Raw genomic sequence first — 24,794 nt, 5'->3', positions numbered from 1 at the left:
GTTAAATTTTATTTATTTATTTTTTCAGCAGAGCACCCATCAGCTCTGGTTTATGGTGGGGTAGAGGATTGAACCTGGGACTTTGGAGCCTCAGGCTTGGCAGTTTGTTTGCATAACCATTATGCTATCTACTCCTGCCTATAATTATTTTACTGAAATTTTTTTGTTTTTAATTTTTTTATATTTATTTATTCCCTTTTGCTGCCCTTGTTTTATTGTTGTAGTTATTATTGTCATTGTTATTGATGTCGTTGTTGTTGGCTAGGAAGAGAGAAAGATAGACACCTGCAGACCTGCTTCACTGCCTGTGAAGTGACTCCCCTGCAGTTGGGGTGCCGGGGGCTCGAACCCGGATCCTTCTGCCAGTCCTTGCGCTTTGCGCCATGTGTGCTTAACCCGCTGCGCGACCGCCCGACTCCCAATTTTTTTATTGTTTATTAGAGCAGTGCTCAGCTCTAGCTTATGGTGGTTTGGCGGATATGAGAGTCTCTGTGCATAACCATAATGCTATCTACCCCCTGCCCTGTTTTGAAACTTTTTGTTAACAATCAGGGAAACTGAGGCAAGGAGAAATCTAGAATCCCACCATGAGGGTTCCAGCACCAAACAGTTTTGACGCCAGAGCTTCAAAAGCACCTGGTCCTGAGCCTAGCACCTCTGAGTTCGATCCCTTCTAGCCAGGGTCTGCAGCACAATTCAATTCGGGAAGAGTTTTGAGGGCACTGGGTTGGCCGCAAGTCGCAGCCACAGGATGCTCGCCTAGCAACCACAGTCTGCTGCATAGCAACCACCGTGTTTACTTGGGGAAGTGGGGGTTATAGGGGAGAGGGAGCGGGCCCATCAGGTCCGCGTTTCGGAACGAAAAGGGTCCAGCTAACACAAGAAATAGGACCACCCCTCTCCCCCCGCGGCAGATGGTTGGTCCCGTTCTCCCGGCTAGTTTCAGGTTCCGCGCTCCCGAGTCACAAAGCGCGGGATCACGTGAGAGCGGCCGGTGCGCTTTGTGACGTCGAAGGCCCCGCCCATTAACCCGCCCCCTCCCGCTCCCCGGTGCACGTCAGCCCCGCCCCGCGCGCGCGCGCGCGCCGCCCGTGCAATCCCTGCTTAAGAGACCCCGGAGTGGGGCGCTCGCCCGAAGCCAGGCCGCGTCCGCCATAGTGCCCGGCTCGGAGGTGTAGCCCGCGCTGGGTGAGACGCCCGAAGAAAAAAAAGAAGAAAGAAAGGGAAAAAAAAAAAAAAAAGGCTGGGGGCGGGGGGGGGGGTTTGTTGAACGGAACCAAACCAAAAAAAAAAAAAAAGAAGAAAGAGGAAAAGGAAGCGGCCCAGCCAGCGCGCAGCCCTGGCCGTTGCCCCCCGGCGGTTTCCGGGCCTAATCTCGCGATTCTGGGCCGAGAGGCGACGGAAGCGAAAGGCGAGCGCGGCGCGGAGCACACGGCGAGAGGAAGCGTCGGGGAGCCGCGGCGGCAGCCCCCCGGGTCTCCCCTCGGCCCCTCCTCCCCACTCCCGAGACACCCGGCCGCCGGCGGGCCCCGGGGTGGCGAGGAGGCGCTGCGAGGCCTAGCCGAGGCCTAGTACCCGCCGGCTTGGGGCTTGGCCGCGGCGGCGGGGGGAGGCGGAGCCGGAGCGGGGCAGCGGCCTGCGGGAAGGCCTCTCGTCCGCCGGCCGCGCGTTGTCGCCTGTCCTCGCCTCGCCGGGGTGGTGCGTCCGCGGCGGGGGCCCGGGCCCCGGGGCAGGCGACGCCGCTCGTCCGGAAGCCAGGAGGAGGCGAGAGGCCGCTGGTTGGACTCGGGGCCTCGGGCCCTTCTCGCCACCTGCTCCCGGGGGGCCGCCATCCTCCCTCCCCGTCCGCGGAAGGAGAGAGACCCACCGGGAGGCGGCCGCGCTATGGACCCCTGACCCCGCGGGGTCCCTCGGACTCGCCGCACGTGTGGACTGGCCGCGGCGACTGACTGCACCGGCCGGCCCCTTAGCATGAGCGCGGGGGACCCCGCCGGGTGACGCCGCGCCGCCGGGCCGAGCCTCCATTGACGTCCCCGCAGACACCTCTCCCCGCCCCCCATGCTGCCGGTTCTCGTCCGCCTTCCTCCCCCCATGAAGTGCCTGTTCTGAGTTTTCCGTGGTGGGGGGGGCGGGTGGGTCCGGGGGTGGGGGACTGTCGTGTGGATTTACTGCTTTTTGCAGTGGTGGGTTTTTTTGCTCATTGCTTTTTTTTTGGTGTGTGTGTGTGTGTTTGATTTTTTGGGTTTTTTTTTTTTTTTTTTTTGAACGGACCCACCCCCCCACCCGTGCCTACCTCCAGCTTTGTGGTTTGGCGGGGTTTTTGTTGTTGTGCGGGTGCAGGGGTGGTGGGTTTCTATCCGAGGGAAGCTGAGGCCTCCGGTGTCTTCCGGCGTGATTTTTTTTTCTTTTTTTTTTTTTTTATTGTGTGTGTGTGTGTATATCTCTCCCCCCCCCCCTCTCTATCGCTACATGATTTTTCCGCCCTTAAACGCGTTGATAAAATCAGACGTCTGTTGAGAGAGTGTCCACGTCTCCTCGCCGAACCTCGTAGGAATCTGGGCACCATGTCCTGTGTGCACTATAAATTTTCTTCCAAGCTCAACTATGACACGGTCACTTTTGACGGGCTGCACATCTCCCTGTGCGATCTAAAGAAGCAGATCATGGGGAGAGAGAAGCTGAAGGCGGCCGACTGCGACCTGCAGATCACCAACGCGCAGACGAAAGAAGGTAAGGGCCGCGCCTGCGGATGGGTGGGCCACTTGGGTTTCTTATTTTTATCTTACTTTAAATTCTATGTATTTAGCAGGGAGAAAGAGAGAGAGAGAGAGAGAGAAGCAGGCATCACGCCGGTGCATGGGCTGCGGGGGGGGGGGGGTTCCCGAACTCGGGGCCTCATGCTTAAGAGCCCGATGCCCCCCCCCCCCCCCCCCCGGCCACTGTGCCACCTCCCGGGCCACTGATTTTATTTTATTTTTTAACTCGTTGTGCGGAGGTGTAGGAGATGTGGGCGGGCGCTGTCCTTCCTTTTTTCTTCCTTCCCTCCCTCCGATCTTGCCTTGCGCGCCCGGGGGTCGCGGCCCCTCCCCAGCTCGGGGTCGCTGGGTGGCTGCATACTTGGATCTTCGGGCAAAGAGAATGGAAATCTGATTTATTCCCACTCAGATGTGGTTCTTTTGTATGGGGGGGGGTGGGGCGTGATTGATTTCCAGGTTCTCGGGGTTCCCCTTACCATCCCCCCCCCCCATGTGCCTTTCTGACTGTTTCCATCACAGGCCCCGCCTGGCCTGTTAGTTGTTGCAGCAGCAATAGAGACATTTCGCTCTGTTCTCTAACCCAACAGCCTTCTTGTGGTCCCTCCCCACTTCTTAATTGCAAGTTCTCTGCGTCCTGAAGACACTTTTAGTCTTTTTAAAAAATTTTTTATTAGATTTTATTTATTTATTCACGAGAAAGATAGGAAAGAGAGAAAGAGAACCAGATTATCGCTCTGGTACATGTGCTGCTCAGAACCTCACGCTTGAGAATCCTCTGCTTTATCTACTGTGCCACCTCCCGGACCACTTTTTTTCTTTTTTTAAGGGTCTGCCCCAGCCTGTCTGTACAAGTGGAATTGTTTCTGCAGCTCATGTGTGTGTGCTGCTGGGACCACTCGTGTGCAAGCCTCAGAATCCGTAACTAAGTCGTTTGGGCCTTTAGTGCATCCTAAGGCTGTTAGTGGATTTCAGTGAAAGAAAGAGTGTGAAAACCAGTAGTCGCCGCTGGTTGACAGCAGGCCATGGGAGAGTAATAGGCTTGACACTCGTGGCCTTGGGTAGCAACAGCATTTTGCAATGTTGAGAATTTTCACAGACTAGGAAAATGTCACAACCAGCCTTGCTCAGATTCTTGCTGAACTCGTTTTGGTTTCTTTTTCCAGGAGTGTAATGCTGAAGTGTAGTTTTCTGCAAGTCCAGTCTTTTAAAAGAAAGTTTGCTGATGGGATGGAGAGAACAAAGGGAAGTTCTGAGTAGGTTAGGCGAGCCTAGTGGTCTCTGAATTCGACTTCAGGCTTAATCATAGTTCCTGTTAGTGGAAATCTGTGGGGACCCCACTTCTAGGCTGTAGTTTGGTAGGTGGACCATGTGTGGAAAGTCGTTTGACCTTCACTTCCAGCCACGAGTTTAGTGATTGAGTCTATGTTCATGAACAGCATCGCTGGCATGTCGTGGCTCCAGATACTTAACTAGAGAACTCTGCTCATGATAACACAAGAAAGAATGTTGTCCACTCCCCAGCCCCATTTAAAAATGTGTCATCCCGAAGGGATAACCTATATAGGGCTTTGATCATTAGGTTTAGCATCACTTCCCTTAAAGGAGAAAGAAAATTGCTGCCGGGAAGAAGTTTACCTGGTAAAAAGGGTAATAAATAAAATTTTAAAATATTGTTGATCATATACAGTGTAGACATAGCTTTAAGTTTTTTTTTTTTCTCAAGGAAATACTGTTTTTAGGGCCACCAAAAATATTCCTTACGTTTTATAGCCAGACTCCACAGAACAGAGTTTATCTCTTTTGATAGCTTAATGATACTTGAAAGAGAACAGAGTGAAGTTTTGATCACTTTGCAGATGTTACTAGAATATTATACAGTTGGATGATTTGGGGCTGGGCTTTGTCCATCTTTTCTACCTGAGAATCAGACACAGCTTAGGACTGGAGCAAGGTGTTGTGAAGGGCTCGTCTACAAATAATTAATTGAATAACCCTTATTAGAGAAGAACTCTGGCGTCGACCTGCTCAGCAACAGAACTTCAGTAAGGATAGTGCATTTTAAGCAATCTTCAAATAGGGGGTGGGGGACATTACAAACAGTACAAAGGGTAGTCATTTAATGCATGTTTGTTTATTAATTAATGAGGGGGAGAGGGAGAATCAGAAGTCCACTCCTGGCACGTGAAGTTTGAGAGTCCACCTCCTGGACCAAGTCTCTGTAGTCTTACATTGTAGGACTTGGTTTTAACTCTGTCCAGTAAATTGAAGTGTACAAAGTAGATGCTTATAGTTTCAAAGTAGGTTTCTTAACAAAGAGCTAAACTGGACCACTTTATTTTGTTTTCATATTTTTCCAGTTGCCTAACTTACCATGCTGCTACAAAAAATTCTTTGTAGTTTCAGAAATATAGTCATATTTAAAACCCTTGAAGTCTTGATTAAGCTAAAATGCTTAGATTGGAGACTTTCTTTCTTCCTATTTTGTCTCCAGGGTTGTGGGGGCTTGGTGCCTGCACTACGAATCCACTACTCCTGCAGCCATTTTTTAAATTTTTTTTTTTTTTTTTGATAGGACAGAGAGAAATTGAGAGGGGTGGGGAAGATGTAGAAGGGGAGAGACGCCTGCAGACCTGCTTCACCACTTATCCACTGCGCCACCACCTGGACCACATACTTCACCACTTATGAAGCTACTGGGGAATTTTTTTTTTTTTTTTTTTTTAAGATTTTACTTATTTATTGATGAGAAAGATAGAACCAGACATCTCTCTGGTACTGGTGCTGCTGGGAATTGAACTCAAGACCTCATGCTTGAGAGTCTACTATTTTATCTACTGCACCACCTCCCGGACCAATTTTTTTCTTTTCTTCTTCGTCTTTTTTTTTTTTTTTTCTGGGGCTGGGTGCCTGCATCGTGACTCCAAGGAGGCCATTTTTCCCATTGTTTGCCCTTGTTGTTACCCTCGTTGTTGTTGTTATTATTGCTGTCATTGCTGTTGCTGTTCTTGGGTAGGATAGAGAGAAATCGAGAGAGGAGGGGGAGAGAAAGACACACACCTGTTGACCTGCTTCACCGCCCGGCCCGTTTCTCTTTATTTCTAGACACGTTTTTGTCTATCCAACCTCCATATAGAAATGTTTTTCCTCCTTTTCTTTGTCTTTTTCTTAATGGTGTGTACACACATACCTTCATTCTGAACTTAGTGGGGAAGATACTTTTTTAGCCCCTTTCACCCCCATCCCCCCCCCCCAGACTTGTTAGAAATTGTTGGGTAGTAGAGTTAGAATGGGGGCTCGAGTCTCAGGGCTTTGAATCCCACACTGTATGTGCTGGGGTGCTGCTCTGGCATGTGCTCTTTCTCCCAAGTGCTCGGCCATTTCTTTTTTGAAAGAATTGCCTTTTACCATTTCTCATTCATTTGGTTTTTATTCTTTTTGCCTCCAGGATTATCACTGGGGCTCGGTGTCTACTGCTCCTGGAGGCTATTTTCCTCATTTTGTTGCCCCTGTGGTGGTTATTGTTGTTATATATAGCTGCTGCTGTTGTTGGATAGGACAGAGAGACATGGAGGGAGGAGGGGAAGACAGAGGGGGAGAGAAAGCTAGACAGACACTGCTTTTGAAGCGACCCCCCTGCAGGTGGGGAACCGGGGTCCTGAACTAGATCCCTACACTGGTCTTTGCACTTTGCTCCATGTGCGCTTAACCCACTGCACTACCACTCAGCCCCCTGGTTTTTATTCTGTCAATGCTGTGTTAAACGTTAGGATCCAAGACTATAGTAAAGTATACAAGAGATTTTTGTAGCTAGCACATGTTGAGATAGTTCTGGGTAGGAAGCATCAGTGTCATTCAGCTACTTAAAAGCTCAATTAAAGTGTCTTACCTTGGGCACCTGATGTGATCTGATACAGTACTTTGCCCATCAAATTATTAAATTACCTTGGAAAGCTGTTCAAAAACTTCTGTCAAGTATTTGACACCATTTCTGGGAATTGTTTTGTGAAGATTCCCAGGTTCAAGCTCCTGGTCCCCACCTGCAGGGAGAAAGCTTCACGAGTGGTGAAGCAGGGCTGCAGGTGTCTCTCTCTCTCTCCCTATCTTCGTCTCCTCTCAATTTCTGTTTGTCTCTATGCAATAATAAATAAAAGTATTTATCCCCATATAAAAGAGTATACTAAAATATTGTGATTAAAAATAAGCTAATAGTTAGGCTTAGCTGTTTACTACATGTGCTAAGCTTGAAATAAATGGAAACACTGCCACATTCATGAAAAAACTTGAGGGAAGCACGTAAATGAGTAGCCATAAAAAGGAGCCCTAGAATCAGTGAATAAAGGAGAAGAGTTTATTTCTGTGTCTGTTTCTCCAGGATGAGTGATTTCTCTTCATCTTGATGAGTTTTACAGATTCCTTCCCTAAACAAAATTTTAAAACCATAGTCAAATTCATTGGTCCAGTTTCTTAATTTCATTCTTACAGAACTACTCCAGGGGGCCAGGTGGTGGTGCACCTGGGTAAGTGCACACATTGCAGTGCTCAAAGGACCCAGGTTCAAGCACCTGCAGGGGGAAAGCTTCACAAGTGATGAAAGCAGTGTCTTTCTGTCTCTCTCCTCCTCTCTCTCTCTCTCTCTCCCCTCCTCTCAATTTCTCTTATGTCTCTCTCCAATAATAAATAAATAAATAATTTAAAAATATAGAAGTACTCCAAAGAGAAAGTCGGGATCCATTCATTCTCCATTTTTGTCCATTATTTATTTATTTATTTATTTTACCACCAGGGTTATCACTGGGCCTTGGTGCCTGCACTAGGAATCACCACACTCCTGGTGGATAGATAGGGTAGGTGGCTAAATAGGAGGGGGGAAATGGAAGGAGAGAAAGATAAGACACCTGCAGACCTGCTTCACTGCTTGTGAAGCAGACCCCCTGCAAGTGGGGAGCCGGGGCTCAAACCCAGGTCCTCGCGCTCGGCAGGTGACATGTGCAGTTAACCGCGCGCACCACTGCGCGGCCCCTTGTTTTCGCCTTCTCTTCTCAGAAAGCGGCTATCGCCGTTCATCCGGTCGCTTACGTCAGGAGCTTGTTTCTGATTCCTCTCTCTCATCCTGCTCACTTCAGTCCATTCACAAGCCTTCCCTCAAACAATCTGATTATTTTGTTTTAGACATTTATTTACTTACTTACCAGAGCACTGCTCAGCTTGGCATATGGTGGTTCAGGGGATGGAGTCTGGGACTTTGTGGAGTTCCAGGATAACCACTGTGTTATCCCCCACCCCCATTCTGATTCTTTCCTCCTTTGTCACATCCCAGGGCAGACCATCTTTAGCTCTTACTTGACCTACATAGCAGCCTCCTTGTTAGTCACACCCTGATTCTCGTTACCCTACATTCTCCACTTAGCTACCAGAGGTTATATCTTCTTTAACATAAATCATAATTTTTGTTTCAGTATCAAACACTGAGGCTTCATAGCTCCAGGCTGACATTCAGATACAGACAGACCCAATAGGAAAGAGAGCATAGCGCCAATGCTGCTTCCAGTGCAGTGGGGGCCTGGCTTGATCTGTATTTTCAGCTTATATATCACGTCCTCCTTTCATGTTCTTCAGCTATTCTGGCCTGTCTTGCTTTTCCAAATGGTTCCATTGTCTTAAGTACATTGTCAGCTCTTGCTCATATAGCTAGTTTGGCAGGAAGACAAACCATTTTCTTTTCTTAGAGACCTTCCTTGAATCATCATTCTACCCAAAGTTGCAATGCATTTTTATAGTTTGTTTTTCTTTTTTAGTATTTAAAACATGTCAGTCTAATTATTATTTTACTTCCCCAGTGATGCTTATGCTTAAAGAATAAGAGAGACTGGGCAGGGGTAGATAGCATAATAGTTATACAAAGAGACTCATACCTTAGGCTCCAAAGTCCCAGGTTCACTCCCCCGTACCACCATAAGCCAGAGCTGATAAGTGTTCTGGGGTTAAACAGAAAGAGAGAGAGAGAGAGAGAGAGAGAGAGATTGAGAAAGGGAAAGAGAAAAAGAGAAGAGAGAGTTTCTTCTAATTAACAGCCTTTCTCATAGTTAAGATGTTTACTGGCTAGACAAGCTAGGAACTTTCACAGAAGTATAGCTATTGCCACAACACAGCCTGCTGACATAATTTGATTGCCTTTGAATATACCTGTTCTGATGGAACATGTGGTTGTTAATGTTCTTTCATAGTTAAATTCTTTATTTCTGATAAATACTATGTTTGATTTGAATTTTCTAGTTCAGGATTATTAGAAATTCAACTCTGATCTTTTTATTACAGAATATGTAGATGATAATGCTCTCATTCCTAAGAATTCATCTGTAATTGTTAGAAGAATCCCTATTGGAGGTGTTAAGTCTACAAGCAAAACATATGTCATGTAAGAATTTCTTAACTCTTATATGTTCAGCTGCTCAAAATAGAACCAAAAGTAATTTTGTGAAAAGTGTACAATAGAACTAAACTCATTAATGTGTTTTCATTTTTTTAAACAAGACTTTTTGTTTTAAAATGTACCAGTTACCTTATACTTTGGAGTAGAACCATTATTAGGGGGGCTGGAAAGTGGTGCATCTAGTAGATTGCTCATGTTACGGTACATAAGGACCCAGGTTCAAGCCCCTAGCCCCCACCTGCAAGGGGGAAGCTTCACAAATGCTGCTGCAGTAGCAATGTCTCTACCTCTCCTTCCCCCTCTACTTTTGTCCTATATAATACATATCCATATCCACATATACATATCCATTATTAGGAAGGGCTCATGCAACGATACAATTCTGCAAATGACTTTCATGCCTGAGATTCTGAGTTCCCAGGTTCAATCCCTAGCACCATTGTAAGCCACAGCTAAGGAGTACTTTGTATCAAAAAAATAAAATACTTTTTTAAAAAGTATTTGCTCTATGGTAGTTGGGCGGTAGTGCAACAGGTTAAGCACACATGGTGCAAAGCGCAAGGACTGGCTAAAAGATCCCGGTTCGAGCCCCTGGCTCCCACCTGCAGGGGAGTCACTTCACAGGCGGTGAAGCAGGTCTGCAGGTGTCTGTCTTTTTCTCCCCCTCTCTGTCTTCCCCTCTTCTCTCCACTTCTCTCTGTCCTATCCAACTATAACTACAACAATAAAACAGCCAGGACAACAAAAGGAAATAAATTAAAAGAGAAAGAAAAAGAATATTTGCTCTGCATAGGCAGTAGATACAGTGTTGACTCTCTGTGAAACTGGCTGCACCCTTTGGTGTTTTTTTTTTAATTACTAAAGTGTGTATGTCTCCTAAGATGTCTGTCTTAAATATCCATCTATCTTAAACACATCCAGGATATTTAGTATTGCTAATAATACTTCTGGGAGCCAGGCTTGAGTCTGCCTCCCTTTATTACTTGACACCAACTGCGTGACTGAAAACACCATCAGATGGGGCAGGGCTAAAACTGCAGGAAAACAGGAAAGTCTTAACTGTCTTGAAATTATTAACGGTGGTGGAAGAACTATAGTATGTGAAAGAGGGAGCAATTAGAGATGCTTGGAGGGTAGCAGATTAACTATTTGGTTTTGAATAGAGACAAGTTGAAAGTAGAGAGGGAGGGAGACGCCTGCAGCACTGTGGCTTGCGAATCATCTCCCCAGCTGTAGAGGGCCAGGGGCTTGAACCCACATCCTTGCATGTGGTAACATGTACTCTAATCAGGTGTAACACTACCCAGCCTTGCAAATTCTGCTTCCAATGAAAAATTCTGAAGTTTGCTGGTCCTTATAAATAGAACGCGTTCTTAGAATTGAAGTTTTAAAAAAGTTAGATTTCTTAAGTGGGAAAAAAATATTCTTAGTCTTATTAATTGCTGTATACTTACAGACCACATCTTACCATCTGAGACCCTTTTGTTTAATACCTAGATAGTAGCAAGTTGAACTAGATACATTTCCCCACTAGACATCAAGAAAACCTTTTTTAAAAATATTTATTTATTCCCTTTTGTTGCCGTTGTTTCATTGTTGTAGTTATTATTGATGTCATTGTTGTTGGATAGGTCAGAGAGTGGATAGGACAGAGAGAAATGGAGAGAGGAGGGGAAGACAGAGAAATGGGGAGAGAAAGATAGACACCTGCAGACCTGCTTTACCGCCTGTGAAGTGACTCCCTGAAGGTGGGGAGCCGGGGGCTTGAACCCAGATCCTTACTCTGGTCCTTATGCTTTGCGCCACCTGCGCTTAACCCGCTGAACTAATGCCTGACTCCCAAGAAAACTTTTATGTAATTAAGAAGTTACAGAGATATAATCCCTTGATTTTAGTGTAATATCATGTTTACCAAGTTATTTTTGTTTAATAGCAAGCATCCATTTTCATTTGATTCTGATAATTAGAAAATCCTAGGGAGGGGGAGTCAGGTGATAGCGCAGTGAGTTAAGCGCGGGTGGCGCAATTCTGCATGTGTCTATCTTTCTCTCCCCCCCTCTGTCTTCCCCTCCTCTCTCCATTTCTCTCTGTCCTATCCAACAATGACGACATTAATAACAACAATAATTACAACAACAATAAAAAAACAAGGGCAACAAAAGGGAAAATAAATAATAATTAGAAAAGAAAATCCTAGGGAGAAAGAATTATTTGAAGTAGATGGCAAAAATAAGTTGCCACTTAAAAAGAATTGCATGCTAATTCACAGATTTTCTTATTTTTCCCTCTGATTTTCTTTCTTTATTATTATTTGGGGGGGGTCTCCAGTATTATTGCTGGGGTTCAGTGCCTGCACTTCAAATCCACTGCACCTGTGGCTATTTTTTTTTTTCTTCAATTTTTTGGATAGGACAGAGTTACTGAGAGGGGGGAAGAAAGATAGACACCTGCACACCTACTTCACCATTTGTGAAGCAACCCCCCTGCAGGTGGGGAGCCGGGAGCTTGAACTGGGATCCTTGTGCCGTCCTTGCGCTGAATACTGTGTGCACTAACCTGGTGTCACATGGCTTGCCCCCCACACACACCTGATTTTCTACTTAATGTAAAAGTGTCTCTGAGTATGCTGAGCAAATCCTAGTGCAGGAAAACTATCGCCTTAGAACTTAAATTACACACAAACTCAGATGCTATCTAGCATTTTGTCTCTCCACCACTCTCGTCACCAAAGTGGGGCATCTTTGTCCTCACCCCCATAGATAACCACTGTAGTTTTCTCCCACAGTCTTGAAAACATATTGTTTTTTCCTCCCACATTTATATATCCAATTGTCTATATTCTGCATATTAGTGAAACTCTTCTATAGCTGTCCTTTACCTCCTTACTTGCTTCACAAATGGTGAAGCATTTGAGCATAATCTCCAATTCCATCCACTTTATCCCAAGGACACTATATCAAGCATTCTCGAGAGTTAGGATAGTATAAACTATAAGCTAAAACTAAACATTTAAAGGATAAATTTAACAGTCCATTCTTGTGCAGACTGTAAAGAATCTCTCTTGCTCCCTCCTCCTCTCTCCTTCCTTTCTTTGTCTCGTTTATTTTATTTTTAAAATATTTTTTATTTTGTTGTTAATTTCTTTATTGGGGGATTAGTGGTTTACGGTCATAGTGTATTTACTATAGAATTCCCCAGTATGAATTGGACAGTAATTATTAACCAAAGGCGTGTATCTGTTACTTTAGAGGTTGACTGTTATTAAGTCTTTGAATCAAAAAAATACTGTGCTCCAAATATGTGCTTTAGCGATATGTGTATGAAAATTTTGGCACAAAAATTTATAAATAGCTGTTAGTCAATAACTAATGTTATTCTTGTTTTTGTTTTGTTTTGTTTTGTTTCTTGTTTTTTAGAAGTCGAACTGAGCCAGTGATGGGAACTTCAAAATCAGTATGTAAAAACACAGTCTCACACTTTTTCTACACAGTTTTTACCTTTATAATGTAGCTTTGAAGTAAATCACCTTAGAACTTAATACTTGGTTTATCATAGTACATATTGTAAATGAAATGTATTTTGGTGACAGTTCAGTTGAATATGGAAATATGTGGCATCTTTTGCACACTTATGTAGAAATGGGTGATTTGTGCCCCAAACCATTGTTCCTTATTAAATACAATAGTATCCTCCCTGTATGACACTGTGTTGTACAGTTAATGTATGATTCTACTTAGATCATGTAGGTTTTACACTAATGAACATGATAAACATGTTCTGCATCTGTCTGTCTATAGTTAGTATTTTGTATGTATGTACAGGCTGTTGTGTGCTTTTTGTTTCTTGCAATAAAAAATGTTTGGAGTGTATATTTTGCCATTTTCACGTTGTATCACTTAGTTTTTGATAGTTTTTTTTTCCCCCTCCCCTGCCTGTTTGATGGCTTTGAAAAATGCATTAGCCATATGCAAAGCTTATATTAAAATTTGATGCTTTCTCCAAAGTCAAACAGTTCATAGTAAAGAGCTTCCCAGAGATCATTGATGCAGCTTTATGATTGGTTTTGCCTTTTGGTGATGCTGAGCTCCTATTCTTTGTTTGTATTCATACTATAAAGTGACGCCTGAAATTATTGCCCCCCCCCCCCATATCTAAGTGTCTTGGTGATTTTATATAATGAGTACATTGTTTCATATTTAAATACGAAATCTCCCACTTCTAGTCTGCTCAGTTGTCCAGATTAAAGTACTTCCTCCATCTCATAAAATTCAAACGCTGCATTTTAACTTGATGGAAAGTTGTAGTGTATCAAAGGTGATTCCATTAACCAGGGTACCATCTTAATTTTAATGTCCCAGATTAACCAAAGTCATGTTACATTTTGACCCTGGTTTCTGAAGCAAAAGTAGAAATATTCCTGATTTGTGGGTGAAACATCTGTTTCAGAATACAGGTCTGTAGCAATTGAGCTTTGTAAACTTGATGGTTCTCTAAACATTTTTGCTCAGCCTTGATATTGTACACAATACTAGATGTCTGGAATCTTCACTTAGAAATCAAGGGTTTTGCTTGCTGTTTCACTTTATCCTTTTAAATATCAGTATTTAATTGTGTATCAGGCATTTCACTAACCTTGGATCATTGAGTCTTTAATGACAACATAGAGTATCTGAACTTTGGACTTGTTCTCTATAAAGTAGTTCTTGTGGAACTAAATATAAAGATTCAGAGATCAAAACTTCTAGTGTTTTGGTTTTCCCCTCTTTCCCCTTTGGGGTATATGGTTTTTATTTATTTTTTTTTAAGCATAATGCTGTAAAAACTGAACAAGTTTCTGTTTTGCTGGTGATTGGTTTAAAGCTGATTTTCATGTATCCAAATGCTAGCACAATTAGATCAACTATCCTGATGACTGTAGTCGTTACTGTAACATTTTGTATGAAGTACATTTATATAGTAATTAATTCAGATGAAATTTTATTTCTTGAAAACAGTTATTTCCTTTTTGTTTATTAGCATGTGTATATACACAGATCACATGTTCATAAATAAAGTTAACATTCTTTTAGCCTTGTGTGTTCCCTGGCATGTCTGTACTATACTTATAAGGAGCAGTTTTATTTTATGCTTATATAGCTTTCTCTTTTTTTTATTTTTAATACTTTAAAGATGACTTTGATTTTTAGATAGGATTGCCAAATGGAGACATGAAATGAGATGGCTTCCTATCCCCATAATTTGCTTAGGGTACATTTATTGACATTTAGGATGAGAGACCTTGTATTCAGTAGGCGTGACTAGTGCTCATCTTGGGAAGCTTAAGAGACACAAGTATCACACCCATTTCCAATAGGAAAGAGACACTCAACCAGATTTTTAATTTTGATTAGTGTTAGTCATTCTTCTGTGTTGGTAACTATAAGCCTGGATGGATGTTCAGAATGACATTTTGTAGAACTTTTTAATTTTATGCAAATATAGTTGCCATAAAAGATCAAATTCTTGTTTTCAGAAGCAAATTAGATAGAGTGGTGAATATTTTAATGCTATCAACAGTACATAGGTCAGGTCTTTTTTTGAAATTTCATTAATATACAGATTTTTTAAAAGCATTAATATCTGAGCTAAGATGTTTACTAATGTTTGATGTACATAAATACTTAAACACCTGTAAGCCACTCAAGACTTTTTTACTTAGCACTTCACTATATAGGAGCGATTGGATTGCCTTTCTAAATTTGTAGTAAATTTTGCTATAGTGAATGCTCAGTGAGGGTGATTTAGTGTCATTACATACATGAAAACACTTCTACAGATATACAACAGTAATAAAAAAAGTAACAAAAAGCTAAGAAGAAAGGACAAGAAAAGCCAGTGTTAACAAAAAGGCTGCTATTAAGTGTTACAAATGGGGAGATTAAAAACAGGGTTTTGTGTCAGCAGTAAGAAAGTTAAAACCACTTTCTACATACATGCTTGATGTTAAGATTCTAGAATGGAATTGGACTTTCTAAAGGCTATTTTGTTTCACTGGCTAAAACTGTTAAATGATGGTTGACAGCAGCTTGTTCATTCCTTATTACGTAATATAAATAATTTCTGGTTGGTATGATGACCCTCTTCAGAATAAATTCCAATAAATTCTGGATGAAAATTGGACACTTACCTTTTTTCCCTTGAGACTAGTTCTTTTAAAATAGAATAACATAAACACATAGACATGTTTATATTTATGCTTGGGTGTATCTACACCAGGACTGTACCACTCTGGGATGACTTTTTCAGACAGATAAAGATCACAACATGGAAGTCGCCTTCAGTGCAGTGGAGGCTGGACTTGAACCTGGCTTGTACACATGGCAAAGCAGCACTGTCCCAAGTGAGCTATTTAGCCAGCCCCAGCCCAAGACCAGTTTTTGGTGTTTGTTGTTGTTGTTGTTTGTTTTATTTTTTGTTGTTGTTGCTGGTGGTGGTGATGGTGGTTTTTTGTTTTTTTTAAGAAAGAATAATTCAAAGTTGGGCAACACTAAAAGCCCGTTGGTGGACTGGGGGACGATAGGGAAATTAGTCCCTAATGAACTCGGCTGTCCCTCAGTGTGGAGCTAAGGATTTTTTATATAGATAAAACAATACCCCTCAAACTTGAAAAAACCCTTAGGCTGCCCATTGTGTTAGGAACTTCATATGGAAACTGGTCACGCTTCTATTGAGAGCTGTGGATCACACTACTTTTAATGAAAGTAATAATAACGCAACTCTGATCATGATATATATATATATATAATTTAGTGTGTGTGTGTGTGTGTGTGTGTGTGTGTGTGTGTGGCCAGGACCTCGTGCAAGGGCAGTTTCAGCACTTAGACCCCTTTTTCATTCAGAGAGCGAGGCCTTGAGTGAGAGTGCGTGGCACTGGTGTGTGTGCACCACTGCTGGGCTCCTCCACGTGGGGCCAGACTCCCATGATGCTCCTGAGAGAAGGCAGGTGCTCCTCCAGCGAGCCAGCACTCTCCATTCTCTGGAATACTTGCAAAGTGTGCCACATGGAAAGACTCACTTTGGGGGATGTTGTTTTTCTCACCTTCAGTCCAGATATTTTGTTACTGTCACTGTTGGAAGCAAGAGTTTTGACCAATATATGCATGGATGAAAACAGGTTGAACAAGCAGCTCTTGCTTACACACAAAGCTAGTGCTTTCATTTCAATGTGTAGACACTTTAAAATTGTTAAACACACTTAAAAGCTATTCAGTCACTTCAGAGGCTCAAATGAAAAAGTTGCCTTAAAAAGTACATTTTAAAAGTTCTTTGAACACTTGCTCCATTTTATTAATCTTTCTCCAGATAGTGGGAATCCTTCATCATCTATGACAGTTGTTTGCCCTTATCCTAGGGTGTCTTCTGCTTCTTTCTTTTTTTTCTTTTTAACTTTCCCTTGATGAAGCTAGTTTCTTTGGCAGGAATTGTTACTCTTTGGAGGAGAATACACAGATGGGTGCAGATTTTGAGAGGCAACAAATCAGAGGAGCTGTTTAAAACAATTATGTTAGTCTTTAAAGGGCTGCTTGCTCTAGTATGACGTCATTATTTGGCATTCTACAAAAGTTAGATCTTTGTTCTCTCTTCTTGTGTACATTGTCTTGAGCATTATCAAACTTAGAGACCATTGATAGATGCAGAACTCTACTTAAGTATACAGTCACTGTTCTGAACAGATTTCCTGTGTAATGTCTTTCACCCTCTTTTTTTTTTTTTTCTTTTTCTTTTTAAATTGTAACTTAGTGTGGCTCAAAGGCCAGCCTTTATTACTGTGAAATCTGTAGAGGAGGGTGAGCTGTACTTGCAATCTTAAAACAAAATAGCACTAGGTCGAAGACTTTTTAGAAACATTAACTTGGCAGGCAGGGCTAAATGATCACTTTCAGATGTTTTCAGCGTGGAACTTGAATGTGTGTTTAATTTTTTGTGAACAGATTGATGACTCTTCTACATCCATATCTCTGGCCCAGCTTACAAAGGTATATATATTCTTGAAAATATAAATTACTTTCTAACATCGTAATTTTTTATGTGAAACACTTTTTTTAAAAAATGGGAATGGGGGGAGATACTTTGCAAAAATATTGTATTTGTTATTACTATCCTGTAAAGAGTAGTTGCTCTCTTGACAAGATAGGGGACTATTTTGTCAGCCTCACCATAATATTGGAGTTTTGTTCATCTTCAAGACAGAAGAAACACATGAAGCTACACTTACTGTTTTTCCCTCATATATTTTAACTATACATTGGAAACTAACAGTGTTCTGGAGGAGTTCCCTGGTTTTGGCTGTAAATTATGTGGACTTTATACACAGCCAAAATAAAAGCTTTCCTTTTCATGGACAATTGTGTGGTTATTTCCTGAATCTTTGACTTGATCCCTTGGAGGGCAACATTTTAAATGTGATAACAGTTTTTTATGCTGTAGACTTGTAGTCTGTGTACATTAGAAAAAAAGTTTTAAACAATTTGTTTGAACACAGACTGCATGAGTTGTGTCAATGTATAAGCTGTCTGCAGGAATATACCAATGTTTGTGTTTGACAGAGGGGTAAATTGTTACCTATAGAAATTGCTGTATTTCCCATGTTTTCCAATGAGTGTTTTAATTTTTTATTACTATTTTTTTTCTTTTTCTTTTTTCTTTTTTTTTTTTTTTTTTTTTGCTCATCATTGTTTACCTTTTGTTTGGGAAAGCACTAGTGATGGATTAATTTTTAAAGTAATAGACTTAGGCTATAAATTGGGCTTTTTAAAAAATGCAGGACAGGCTGGTCTTTGCAGACTGAGTAGGCGGTTTTTCTTAAAACCACAGTATCTTTCCTTATTCTGTCACAAAAACAAATTCAACAATCACAGCTCATCAGTAGATGGGTTTTCCATTAGTGCTGTCCCTGTCTTGTCCTTGACTTTGTCAGGTGATGTTCTTACCCTCGAATGTATTTCCAGAACTGCCCTAGTAGCATGCAGTCTTTAAGCTCCTCTTAGGGGAGAACTCAATGTTATAACACGGAGTAAGCTAAAACCACCCTCAGAGTTTTCTCATGCAGTGTTTTAGCATAGGTTAACACTTTGATCACCTTAGAGCTTGCTGTTTCTATTCTTATGCACTGTAAGGACCATATTTGAATTTTGGTTTATTCCTACCATTGCTTATGTGGGGAGCAGCTGGGGGATTTTGAGGGCCTTTTTCTTTTTTAACTTTGTAAATTAACGTTTGGGTTCAAACAAATTAGTTGCTCAACTCCTGTAATACAGTTTGCTGTACATGTTGCTGTTCTAAGCTTTGTTAATGTTAAGAATTTCTTTGTATAAACTGACAATAAAATGTTTAAACTGGTTGCTTGTTTTGTGGATGAATGAAAAGATAAAAGCCAGTGAGTGGCTGGTGAGTGCTATCTGCTTGAGTATCCGAGGTGTTAGGACTCACTCCCTTAGATCCTGCTCATATCTGGTTCCGTTCAAGTTCCGCTCCAAGGTATGGATGATCGGTGCATGCTTTTTGTAGTCAATGAAACTGGCACATTTCTTGATAGCTACCCTGTTCAATTATTCCATCTCTTCCCTACATGCGAATTGTTAGTATAAATTGTAGTCTTGATGTTAGGACACTTGGAATTACTTTTAGTGTTCAAAAATGTCAAGTATTCCCTAACTTAATTTTCAACTGAGGAATGTTATGAAAATCCTCATAAGAGATATAAGCAGGGTCTAAGGTTTGAGTGCCCACAGAAAGAATTTCTTTAGACCCACAGGCACCCAAATGTCGTGTAATGACCTAAGGAGCTCCCAGTGACTTTCCCAGATATATGAATATCTGGTTTGTTGTTGTTCGTTTTTTGTTTTGTGCGAGATTAGATACTGCTCTTTACAGGATGCGTGATGGTGTTGTCTTTGGCTGTGTGGTCTTAAATGTGTTTCTAATGTGTGTGTCAAATAATTACCTGTTAAACAGACTGCCAATCTGGCTGAAGCCAATGCTTCTGAAGAAGATAAGATTAAAGCAATGATGTCACAGTCTGGCCATGAATACGACCCGGTCAAGTAAGTCCTTAAGTACTTTATATCCCAAAAAGAATTTGGGGATGGATTTTTTGCATTCCAAATCAACAAAACATTTTCTATTTTCACGTTGCTGTACACATGTAACTTTTTTTTTTTTTCCCTTTTCAGCTACATGAAGAAACCCCTTGGCCCACCACCTCCATCTTATACCTGTTTCCGTTGTGGCAAACCTGGCCATTATATTAAGAATTGTCCAACAAATGGGGTAAGTTTCAAGTAGGAAGACTGATATACCTGATTTTTCATCCTTGGCCATCTCTGTTTTGTTCATAGATTCTCTCTGCTGTATTAGAATATCATATGAGCAGTCTCGAGCCAAATTGCCTGACTTCAAATACTGGTTCTTGGGCTAAGAAGAGAGCTCACTTGGTAGATTCCCTGCCTTGCAGTGCCCATGATCCAGGTTTGAGCCCTGGTATCACATAAGAGCACTATGGTACCAGAGGAAGCTCTGGTGCTTTGGTGTCTGTCTCTGGAATAAAAAAGAATCATTAAAATTGGCCAGGATTTGGTAGAACCCTGTATACATGTGAGACCCCGATTGTGTCGGGGGGAGAAAAAAAAAACCTGCAAGCCTGTTACTTCATCTCTGTAACATGAATATAGTGATAGTATTTATATATGTGACCAATGGGTTTGAATAAAATACATGTATACATTTCAGGTCATATGAGCACTGAATGTTGACTAATAATAAGTGAAGCTAAACTGCTCTCTCTACTCCTACTATCCTTTCCTTTCCCAATAGGATAAGAACTTTGAATCAGGTCCTAGGATTAAAAAGAGCACTGGAATCCCCAGAAGTTTTATGATGGAAGTGAAAGATCCTAACATGAAAGGTGCAATGCTCACCAACACTGGGAAATACGCAATACCGACCATAGACGCGTAAGTTTGCGAACTCCATGTGAACTGGGGCCTCACAGTGTTGTGGTGTTTTATTTAATCTTGGGCTTGGAACTTTGCTACTTGGAGATTTTGTGAACATTATATACACATGCCAAGACTTAAATTATCATATGTTACATTTCTGTGTTAATGAATGGCTGAAGAAGAAAAAAAAAGAGAGAATGGCTGCAATCTGCTCCATTTAAAGCACATTTATAATTAACTAGGGGGGGATTTTTACTATTTTTGCCACTTCTCTTAACAGTCTTAATATTTTTTTTCCCTTTTCTGTCATTCCCAGCTTCTTCTTCATTCACATACATGCCCTCACATCATCTTATATGCTGTTTGCGTTTTTTTCAGTGAACTAGACAGTCACTTTGAGAAGCCACAGGCTTAATAAAGGTTCTACAAAACATCAAGGCATATTCAAGTGCTTGGGTAAATCAAGCACTAAGCGTATCTTGATTAAGTTTGATACATTGTGTGAATCCTAAGAATTCTCTTTTTGATTGTCTTCCACAGTTGTGAGCTCACACACACAGCACAGTATTAGCTCTTCCTTTGTAAGATGTTCCTGTAACCTTACTGTGCAAAGAAATCTCTGTAAGAGTGTGTTAAACTGTCTGGGTGCCCTATCCCTGCACTTCTTTTTTGAGAAGTTATGTGATACAGCATTTCATCCTGCATTTTTAACAAATCTTCACACCTTAAAGCCCATCAGTTTAGAAAATAATGTGTCTGTGTTCTCAATGGAAAAATTGTGTGTGAGGATGATAAAATTGTGTTAGAATGCTTTAAAAATTGCTTTAGAATGATATTGACAAGATGTAGCATTTGTGTATGTATGTACTTCAATTTTAGTTAATAGGTAATGTCTCCCTAAACTCTAAATCCTGCTCACTTTCTCACACTCATCTTGGTTTTTTAAGCAATCACCATCTGTATTTTTGTGGTTCACCTTAGATCTGTGTCTTGTTCTACTGTTTCTAGCTCAGTCGTTTCATAGAAGTTTACAGGTGACTAGGTTGAAACTGTTGATTTTTACAGATACAACTTTTAAGAGCAGAATTTTTCTTTGTAGTGGTAGATAGAAATGAAGGTGTTTGATAGAAATTTGTGTTGGATAAATTAACATCACCTATGATCCTTAGCTAAAAGTTTGGTTGCTTTTGAATGCTGAAATACAAAAGCCATTTTGTGCCAAACATATAGCAAAACTGGGAAAAAGAAAAAGGGAGCCTGAATATTTTAAATGAAACTTTCACCCTCTCCACTAACACCACTGATAAGCAACTTAGACCTTCTGTTTCTTTTTCTATCCTGTTTCCTTTTTTTTTTTCCTTTCCTCCTTTTGTCTCTTGGGCAGTGGGCGACTCCTCTTTCACAAATTGGGAACAGTGGGGCATAAGCATATTGATACTTATTTCTGGAATCGTGGTGATGTCTATGGAGCCGCTGCAACACAAATAACACACCTAAGGTAGCCTACTCTCTACAGCTGAGACACTTTGGTTTTCAGCTTTGAGACAGCAACCTCGCTCCTAAAGTGAAAGGTTTCCCTAGGAACACCTGGTGACCCAGGGCTGCTCCTGGGCTGCTATTGGATAGCTGAGGAGGAGGGGGAGGGAGAGGGAGAGGCAGCACAGCACTGCTCCACCATTGGTGGAGCTTCCCCAGTGCGGAGGCTCCTGGACTCTACTGTGAGCCAGCCCTTGCTTTCTTGGTTTTTAATATGTTTAATATCCAGCATTAAGATCTAAACTAATGAAGCACTGCCTTAATACTTGTGTAACATTTTATTTAAACCAGCAGTGTTTTCTAAATACATTTGTCTTTAAAAATACTAAGTTGGTGTGGTCTGGGAGGTGGTGCAGAGGTAAAATAAAGCTTTGGACTCTCAAGCATGAGGTCCCGAGTTCGATCCCCGGCAGCACATGTGCCAGAGTGATGATGTCTGGTTCTTTCTCTCTCCTCCTGTCTTTCTCATAATAATACTAAGTTGGGGCGGAGGGTAGACAGCATAATGGTTATGCAAGAGACTCTCATGCCTGAGGCTCCAAAGTCCCAGGTTCAATACCCTGTAACACCATAAGCCGGAGCTGAGCAGTGCTCTGGTAAAAAAAAAAAAAAAAAACTAAGTTGACCACTCACTTTCAAAATCTCATTCTGGCTATTATATATGTGTTTGATTTTTGACAATATTTCCTTAACTATATAGTGTCAATATCAATTTTAGTTTAACCTCCCTAGGTTTTAGATACTCTTAGGCCATGGGGTGGAAGGTTGTTTTATAAGAAGCATGCTGGAGTATAAAAAAAGGGTATATCATTTCTGATGTTCTCTTAAGTTCAAATTCCGTCTCTGCCATTCAGAATTGTATGGCATTTAATCTATTGATTTACTCCTCCAGTCCTCAGTTCTTAGAGTGAGTTAAGGATACTAAGGTCCTCTTTGCATTTCTTCTCTTTTTGTTATACTTGTCAGCAATTCTGTTTATTTTTTTTTCTACTTTGGAAGGGTGCTTGAGTGCTCCTTCCCTTGGGAAAATATTCTATACTTCTCCAGACTAATTGGGCACTGTACTGAACTACAAGTTCCTATTAAGATAGAACAGAACCTCTAAATGTCTTAGAAGTGCTTTGCCTTTTTGTTTAACAATATTAATAGTGCTAATAACCTTCTTTTACAGAGAAGCATATGCCATAGGGAAGAAAGAAAAACCACCTTTCCTACCAGAAGAGCCGTCGTCGTCTTCAGAAGAAGATGATCCTATCCCAGATGAGTTGTTGTGTCTCATCTGCAAAGACATTATGACTGACGCTGTTGTCATTCCCTGCTGTGGAAACAGTTACTGTGATGAATGTAAGTCGTGTGAAATCAGCAGAGATGGAATTTTTAGAAGGGTAGTTTTGTTTATTTCATAAGAGGTGGAGAGAATTTCACATGAGAGGAAGCTGAAGCACCGCTCAGCTTGGAGCACTGGGGATGGAACCAGGAACCTCAGGTCTGCTACTTGAGCCATTTCCCCAGCCTGTAGCTCAAAAACCCTTTGGATGTTCTTATTGTCTTTTTCTATATTAGAATTGACCACACACTGTAATTTCATCAGAGTGACTACTGAGTATTCAATTTCTGTTTCCTGTTGGGTTGTCGGGAAAGTCATGACTTTTTCCCTATGATTTCCTATACAAAAATGTATCATGACTTTCCAACATCCCAGTACATGTTTTAAAATTACACAAATTTTAAAGAAACTACTTGGCTCATGGATAGGCTAAAATGTGGTTTCCTTAAAGATCGTGTGTGAGAGACCAGAGTACTACTTAACTCCGGCACAGTAGTGCAGTACTAGACCTTCCTGCGGGGTTTGAACCTAGACCCCACTCGTGACTTGGCACATGCCCCCTACCTGTGCGATAAATTTCTTCCATAACTTCTGTTTCAAGGTAGACTGGCATTAAAGCAATTCAGCTGATTCCAAAACTCTTGCCTCTTAGCAGTGAGTGCGTGAGATTCTTAATGTATCAATGACTAGAAATGATAGGTGAGGTGCTTGTGTAGCAGTAATGTGGTAGTAATTACATTAATGTATCTGTAAAGTATCTTAAGAAATGTTCTAGGTACTATGATTCTAGTATGCTTTTATTAATACTTAAAATCTTATAAATAGGTATAAGAACAGCACTCCTGGAGTCTGATGAACATACATGCCCGACATGTCATCAAAATGATGTTTCACCCGATGCTTTAATCGCTAATAAATTCTTACGGCAGGTAACTACCTTTATCTTTTGTGGGGGGAAGTTTACTCTTTTAAAAATGTACTTGAGTTTCATGAGTGGTGAAGTAGGGCTATAGTGTCTCTCTCTCTCTCTCCCTTCCTCTGTCTCCCCCCTCTTTTATTTATTTTCCCTTTTTTTATTGTTGTTATAGTTGTTGTTGATGTCGTCGTTGTTGGTTAGCACAGAAATGGAGAGAGGAGGGGAAAACGGGGAGAGAAAGATAAAATACCTGCTTCACTGTCTGAAGCGAATCCCCTGCAGGTGGAGAGCTGAGGGCTCGAACCAGGATCCTTAAACCTGTCTTTGTACTTTGCACTATGTGCACTTAATCTGCTGCACTACTGCCTGAACCTCTCCTCTCAATCTCTCTGTCTCTGTCCAGTAAAAAAATAATTTAAAAAACTACATACTTTAGATATATTTTATTCACTTTTATGTTTTCTGTCTATAGGCTGTTAATAACTTCAAAAATGAGACTGGATATACAAAAAGACTACGAAAACAGTTACCACCACCCCCACCACCAATACCACCTCCAAGACCACTCATTCAGCGGAACCTGCAACCACTGATGAGATCGCCAATGTCAAGACAACAAGATCCTCTAATGATACCAGTAACATCCTCATCAAACCACCCGGCTCCCTCTGTATCTTCATTAACTTCTAGCCAGTCTTCCTTGGCCCCTCCTGGGTCTGGAAACTCATCTTCAACCCCAGCTCCGGTCCCTGACATTACTGCAACTGTCTCCATATCTGTCCATTCAGAAAAATCAGACGGACCTTTTCGGTGAGAGAGAGAGAGAGAGAGAGAGAGAGAGAGAGAGTGTGTG

General features: G+C 41.6%; 1 protein-coding gene across 6 annotated transcripts in view; it reads left to right on the top strand.

Annotated features, from left to right (window-relative positions):
* The first annotated feature begins 1,131 nt into the window (after positions 1–1,131).
* The window catches only part of RBBP6 (RB binding protein 6, ubiquitin ligase), a 37,095-nt gene continuing 13,432 nt past the window's right edge, over positions 1,132–24,794 (top strand). For 3 of the 6 annotated variants that reach the window (XM_060172786.1, XM_060172787.1, XM_060172784.1), the window contains exons 1-10: positions 1,132–2,730; positions 9,072–9,171; positions 12,603–12,639; positions 17,157–17,201; positions 19,180–19,268; positions 19,398–19,494; positions 20,038–20,177; positions 22,870–23,042; positions 23,851–23,954; positions 24,414–24,751. In XM_060172786.1, the coding sequence (XP_060028769.1) occupies positions 2,565–2,730; positions 9,072–9,171; positions 12,603–12,639; positions 17,157–17,201; positions 19,180–19,268; positions 19,398–19,494; positions 20,038–20,177; positions 22,870–23,042; positions 23,851–23,954; positions 24,414–24,751 (1,289 nt within the window). In that variant the 5' untranslated portion in view covers positions 1,132–2,564. The remainder of the gene's footprint in view (positions 2,731–9,071; positions 9,172–12,602; positions 12,640–17,156; positions 17,202–19,179; positions 19,269–19,397; positions 19,495–20,037; positions 20,178–22,869; positions 23,043–23,850; positions 23,955–24,413; positions 24,752–24,794) is intronic. The other 3 variants (XM_060172788.1, XM_060172785.1, XM_060172790.1) reach the window with 1 other exon arrangement.

The sequence above is a fragment of the Erinaceus europaeus genome, chromosome 15, assembly GCF_950295315.1.
Source record: "Erinaceus europaeus chromosome 15, mEriEur2.1, whole genome shotgun sequence".
Classification (NCBI taxonomy): Eukaryota; Metazoa; Chordata; class Mammalia; order Eulipotyphla; family Erinaceidae; genus Erinaceus; species Erinaceus europaeus.
Note: the sequence above shows the minus strand (reverse complement) of the source record. Positions and strands in the feature narration are given on the sequence as shown.